The following is a 5720-nucleotide window of genomic DNA, read 5'->3' as shown; positions in this document are numbered from 1 at the left end:
CGGACAAGTGCGAAGCCGTCCTCAAAATGATGAGCCTCGGGAGCATCAAAGATGTACAACGGCTCACCGGGAAACTCACAGCCCTATCCCGGTTTCTCGGAGCCTCGGCTGAAAGGGCCATTCCATTCTTCAACTTGATGAAGAAAGGAATCACCTTTGAATGGACCCAGGAATGCGAAGAGGCATTCAACCATTTCAAGAGGATAATCTCAGAACCCCCTATGCTCAGCAAACCCAGAGAAGGCGAGCCCTTGTACCTGTACTTGGCCGTGACCATATAAGCAATGGCAGCAGTCCTAGTCAGGGAGGAGGACAAAACCCAGCGCCCAATATACTTCATCAGAAAAACACTTCAAGGGGCAGAGACGAGATATACCAAGTTGGAAAAGCTAGCCTACGCCCTATTGGTTTCATCAAGAAGACTAAAACAATACTTCCAAGGGCACACAATCATCTTGAGAACCGACCAAGCCATCCGACAAGTCCTCCAAAAACCCGACCTAGCGGGAAGAATGATGGCATGGGCAGTGGAACTATCCCAATACGACTTGCGGTATGAACCAAGGCAAGCAATCAAAGCCCAAGCCATGGCAGACTTTCTCGTTGAAGTCACAGGAGAAGCCCCCGACGTACCGAGCACACGGTGGAAGCTCCACGTTGACGGAGCATCCAACCAAACGTTTAGAGGGGCCGGGATCATCCTCGAAAACTCGGCAGGAGTAGCATACGAACAATCCATCAAGTTCGAATTCCCGGTCTCAAACAACCAAGCTGAGTATGAAGCTTTGATTGGAGGGTTAATGCTAGCCAAAGAGGTCGGAGCATCAAGAATAGAAGTGAGCAGCGACTCCCAAATCGTCACTTCCCAGGTAAACGGCAGCTACAAAGCCAGGGATGCACTACTACAAAAATACTTGGAAAAAGTAAGAGAACTATGCAAAAGCTTCGAAGAAGTCACAATCAAGCACGTTCCCAGGGAAAGGAACGCCCGAGCCGACCTCCTCTCCAAGCTCGCAAGCACCAAACCCGGCACGGGGAACAGATCTCTGATCCAAAGGCTAGCAACGGAACTTGCGATCATCATGTGCACGGCTCAAGCACCAAACCCGCCCTCATGGATGGACCCTATCTCCCGATATCTGGAGCACGCAGAAACACCTCCCAACCAAAAAGAGGCGGAGATTGTCAAAAGGGAAGCTCTTAAATACACAATCATACAGGGGCAGCTATACAAGAGAGGGCTCCACCAACCACTACTAAAATGCTTATGCCCCGACCAGACGGACTACGTCCTAAGGGAGGTACACGAAGGGTGTTGTGGTCACCACATCGGGGGAAGATCTCTAGCAAGAAAAATCATCAGGGCGGGATACTACTGGCCTACAATGATGTCAGATGCCCAGAAGTTCGTGAAGAAATGTAAAAAGTGCCAGGAGAATACCAACTTCCACAAAGCACCTCCAGAGGAGCTCAATCTAATGATGGCCCCCCGACCTTTCGCCCAATGGGGAGTCGACCTCCTAGGACCATTCCCACCAGGACCCGGGCAGGTGAAGTACTTATAGTGGCCATAGATTATTACACCAAGTGGGTAGAAGCAGAACCACTAGCCAGTATATCTGCAGCGAACTGCCAAAAGTTCATGTGGAAACAAGTGGTCACAAGGTTCGGGATACCGGAAACCGTCATATCGGACAACGAGACCCAATTCACCGACAAGAAGTTCAAAGGGTTCTTAGAAGGACTAGGGATTAAGCAAAAGTTCTCCTCAGTCGAACACCCTCAAACCAACGGCCAAGTCGAAGCAGCCAACAAAGTTATCCTAAAGGGGCTGAAAAAGTGACTTGAGGGAAAGAAAGGCTCATGGGCAGAGGAATTAGCCCCAGTACTATGGTCGTACAGGACCACCCCCCAATCATCCACCGGAGAAACCCCCTTCCGACTCACATACGGGGTCAACGCTGTCATCCCAGTCGAGGTCGGGGAACCAAGTCTGAGGCTGCTCCTCGGAGGGGGTAGCGAGGCAGTTGAAAAAGACCTAGCCGACGAGACAAGGCAAATGGCGCACCTAGCAGAAGCAGCAATCAAGCAGAGAGTGGCCCTCAGATACAATGGCAAAGTATTGAAAAGAAACTTGGGAGAAGGCGACCTGGTCCTACGACGAAACCACATAGGACCCCCAACACCAGGAGAAGGCAAGCTAGCCGCAAACTGGGAAGGACCTTACAGAATAAAAGAAGTCCTCGGCAAAGGGGGTTACAAACTAGAAAGGTTAAATGGGAACGAAGTACCGAGGACATGGAACATGGCGAACCTCAGAAGGTTCTACTCGTAAGAAGGGGCGATCACACAACCCCAATCCCCATCCCCATGTTTCGCTTTTACGTTCTCCTTTTATGTTTCACACGAATATCTTCTTTCGCTTGAATTTGTTTATGCATTACATATTTCCTTGTCTGACAATATGATAAGCTTATCTTTTGCAAGTTCACTCTCTCCCAAGTCTCAAAACAAAAGCGCAACGAAAAGAAACAAAACGGTCGACCCAACGGTAACCCAGGACTGATCACCCCGGGAACCATAAGGGACCAAAAATAAACGGCTCAAAGTAGTATCATAATAAACGGATTAAGCAAAATGCCATGACGGCCCGAGCAAGCGAAATAAAGAGCAAAGGCCACGACGGCCCGAACAAAATCCGATAAATGCCAAATAGCACGAGCACAAGCAAAAAGTGTTCAAATACAACCAAAGGGCGCCTACCAGCAAGCCCGAAATGATAAATATTACAAACAAAAAGTAAAACAAGACAGGAATATCCAAATAATTCAAAGGATGTCAACAATCTTCCCACCCTCCACAGTCTTCATCGCACCAACCTGAGAGAGGTCAAGGTCGGGAGCCAGTACTGCCACCTGGAGCTTTATCCCTTCCTCAGTCAGCTTAACAGCTTCGCGAGCTCCCTTCGCAAGATCTTTGTTCCTCTTCTTCAAGGCAGCCATATCCCGAGCAACCGCCTCCGCCGAACTCTCAGCCAACTTCAGCTTCTCTTCCAATTCCTCAACCCTCTTCTTCATGGCCACAGTCTCACCACGAGAGGCATTCAGGTCCTTCATTAAAGCCATATCCCGATATACCAGCCTGTTAATCTCCTTGGCATCCTCCTCAGCCTTCCTCTCACGATCAGCCAACTTAGTCTTCAGAGACTCCTCCCGAGATCATGAATCTGTCAAATCTTTTTGGGAGTTTCGAAGCTTCACCTCCATGGCATGATAGTTACCCAGGATGGGCTCCACCTTCTTGGCAATAGCAGCAGCACGAAGGAGACTACGATAAATCCACCTAGCTTGACCGGAGAGGTCGGCTTCGTGGAAATACGACTCAGTACCGGGAAGCAAATGGGACTCAATAAAACCCCCAGCATCAAAGTTCTTCTCCATAACCGAGAGGGCTTTCCCGGAATCCCTCTTCCTCTTCTTAGGGTTACCTACGGCCCTCAGCTCATCATCACCAAAATCCTCCTCAAAGATCTCCGTTTCCACGCCGGTAGCCTCCTCAAGCTCCTCGGGAGAAATAACATTTTCTTGGTGAGCCGGATCAGGCCCACCTATCCGACCACTAGCTTCCTCAATATCCCCGTGCTCCTGACTCGCCGAGGGAGTAGGCGGGAAGTCACCTTCACCTTCCTCATTACCTTTAATGAGGTTCATCAGGTCAGCCAAAGTCTTATTGCCACTAGCCATAGTAACTGCAAACAAAAAGGAAGAAAGGCGTCAACAGTAGAAAAATAAAACACAAAAGAGCTACAAGGAGGAAAAACCCACCAACATACGATCGAACGGCCTCCCGGTCCCCCATTAACATGCGAGGATTAAGGTTCTTTTCACCAAAAATGGCCAAAAGTATATCAGCAATGTTCCGTTCTTCCGAGCTCAGCCAGTCATAAGACACCTTATTAAGATAATCGGATCCCGCACCAAAACTCCAGTAGGTCGGGATCCGCCGAGCTCCCTCAGCCGTAAGCCAAAAAGGCTAGTAATCTTTAATCGGTCTAACCTTGAAGAAGGTAGACTTAAAACCATGGAAAGAATCTTCAAATAGGCCAAAGATTCTACGCCCCTGTTGGGCTCTAAAAGACATGTAACCCTTCTTAGCCTTCCCCTGGCTAGAAGGTTTCATGAGCAAGAAGAGATAAAGGAAGACGTTCACTGAAAGCGGCAGCTCGAGGTACTCGCAAACCATCTCAAAGCACCGAATAGAGGCCCAACTATTCGGGTGAAGTTGCGACGGAGTGACGTCGCAGCGATTCAGTAAACTCATAACAAAAGGAGAAAAGGGTAAACGAAGCCCCAAAGTCATGAACATAGGATCGTAAACCCACAGCCAATCGACAACTCGTGGAGAAGCCAGATTCTTGTGGCAGACACGCTCCCGACCAGCAGGGACATAGACCTGGTAAAACGCCTCCTCGGGATCCCCTCCACATAAGAGCCCGGATTGTCGTAGCTTCTGGAGACCCTCATTGGTCATCTTAGAAGGAGTATCCTTCACATCGAAGGAAACCCAAGCATAATGGTCGATGAAGTCAGCCAAAGGGCGCTGGGCCTGACTCGAGGAAGCGACACGATCGTCCATACCTACAGCGGGGGCACCACTTAGTCAACATGGGAGGTCGGGAACCCTCAAAACAAGAAAGCGAAAGAAAAACTATAAACCTCTCCCTAACCCCTGGCATACTAACCCAGGAAAACCCAGAACCACGAACAAAAACCCAAGAAAACCCAGAAACATGAACAAAATCTAGAAAGACCCAAAAATGCGAAATCCAGTGGCACCCCCTCTAGAAAGAAAGGAAGACCCAAACATACACGAAGCAAATGCACAAAAGATAAGGAGAAATAACCAAAAAGAAAGAGGCTATGAGAGCTTACCAAGAGAAGCAGGACCTGCAAAGTGGGAACGGGGAGCAAGAATGCTTGAAACAGCGGCGTTGATAGGAACAAGGAGCAGCAGCAGCGTAGGAAGAAAGAGAGAAAGAAAAAGGGAAATAATAAAGAGAAGAGAGGGTTAGGAAATAAAAATAATAAAAGGAGAAAGTAACTGCCGAGGAAGAACGCCAAAAGACATGGGCACGTTTGACATTTCGCCCAAAATTCAAATCAATGAAATGATGGGCATTTAATGCCCAGGCGCCAAAACCAAGAAAGCAACACAAAAACTGAAACCACCAAGCACGCGAGAAACAAAACGCCACCAACGAGCTACCGAGAAAGGAAGAAATCTCACCATTCCAGCAAAAGACAAACGCGCCCAACCACGAGCACCAAATCTCGAGGCAGGCGTGTTAGGGGCACTGTTATGGGTTACCAAACTAGCCCAGGAAGTCGCCGGGTCGGGGCACCACCCCGCCCAGACCCAAGAAGCTACAACCGGTCTCCGCGGGTCGGTCAACCACGCCCGACCCAGAGGGAGATCAACTCACCGCGCTAAACGCGTCACCACCCGGGTCGGAACCCTTAGGATCGGCACCCCGAGTACCGGCTCCAAGTACGGACGACCCGCACATGTGGAGGATGACAACTTTACTCCTCAACCAATGGGCTAGGCCCCTATTAGGCCCACCCAGCACAGCATATAAAAGGGGGACAGCTCTCCCCCCGAGGTACGTCACATCCTTACATAACTCTGCCACCCCTAGTACGGACTCTGACTTGATCGTC

The 5720-nt window shown here is 49.5% G+C and overlaps 1 protein-coding gene and 1 pseudogene across 1 annotated transcript; one reads left to right on the top strand and one right to left on the bottom strand.

The window, feature by feature from the left end:
- Positions 1–284: 284 nt before the first annotated feature.
- Positions 285–1565, top strand: LOC148574783 (uncharacterized). Its single transcript, XM_088505957.1, has one exon. The coding sequence runs from the start codon at positions 285–287 to the stop codon at positions 1563–1565; it is 1281 nt and encodes a 426-aa protein (XP_088362083.1).
- Positions 1566–2828: 1263 nt separating this feature from the next.
- Positions 2829–4635, bottom strand: LOC148574782 (uncharacterized; annotated as a pseudogene).
- Positions 4636–5720: the final 1085 nt, after the last annotated feature.

The sequence above is a fragment of the Arachis ipaensis genome, chromosome B2 (assembly GCF_059453495.1).
Source record: "Arachis ipaensis isolate K30076 ecotype BB chromosome B2, ASM5945349v1, whole genome shotgun sequence".
Taxonomy (NCBI): domain Eukaryota; kingdom Viridiplantae; phylum Streptophyta; class Magnoliopsida; order Fabales; family Fabaceae; genus Arachis; species Arachis ipaensis.
Note: the sequence above shows the minus strand (reverse complement) of the source record. Positions and strands in the feature narration are given on the sequence as shown.

What these genes read in the sequence shown, in the direction of transcription:
- LOC148574783 (XM_088505957.1), top strand. Translation starts at nt 285, where the DNA reads ATGGCAGCAGTCCTAGTCAGGGAGGAGGACAAAACCCAGCGCCCAATA.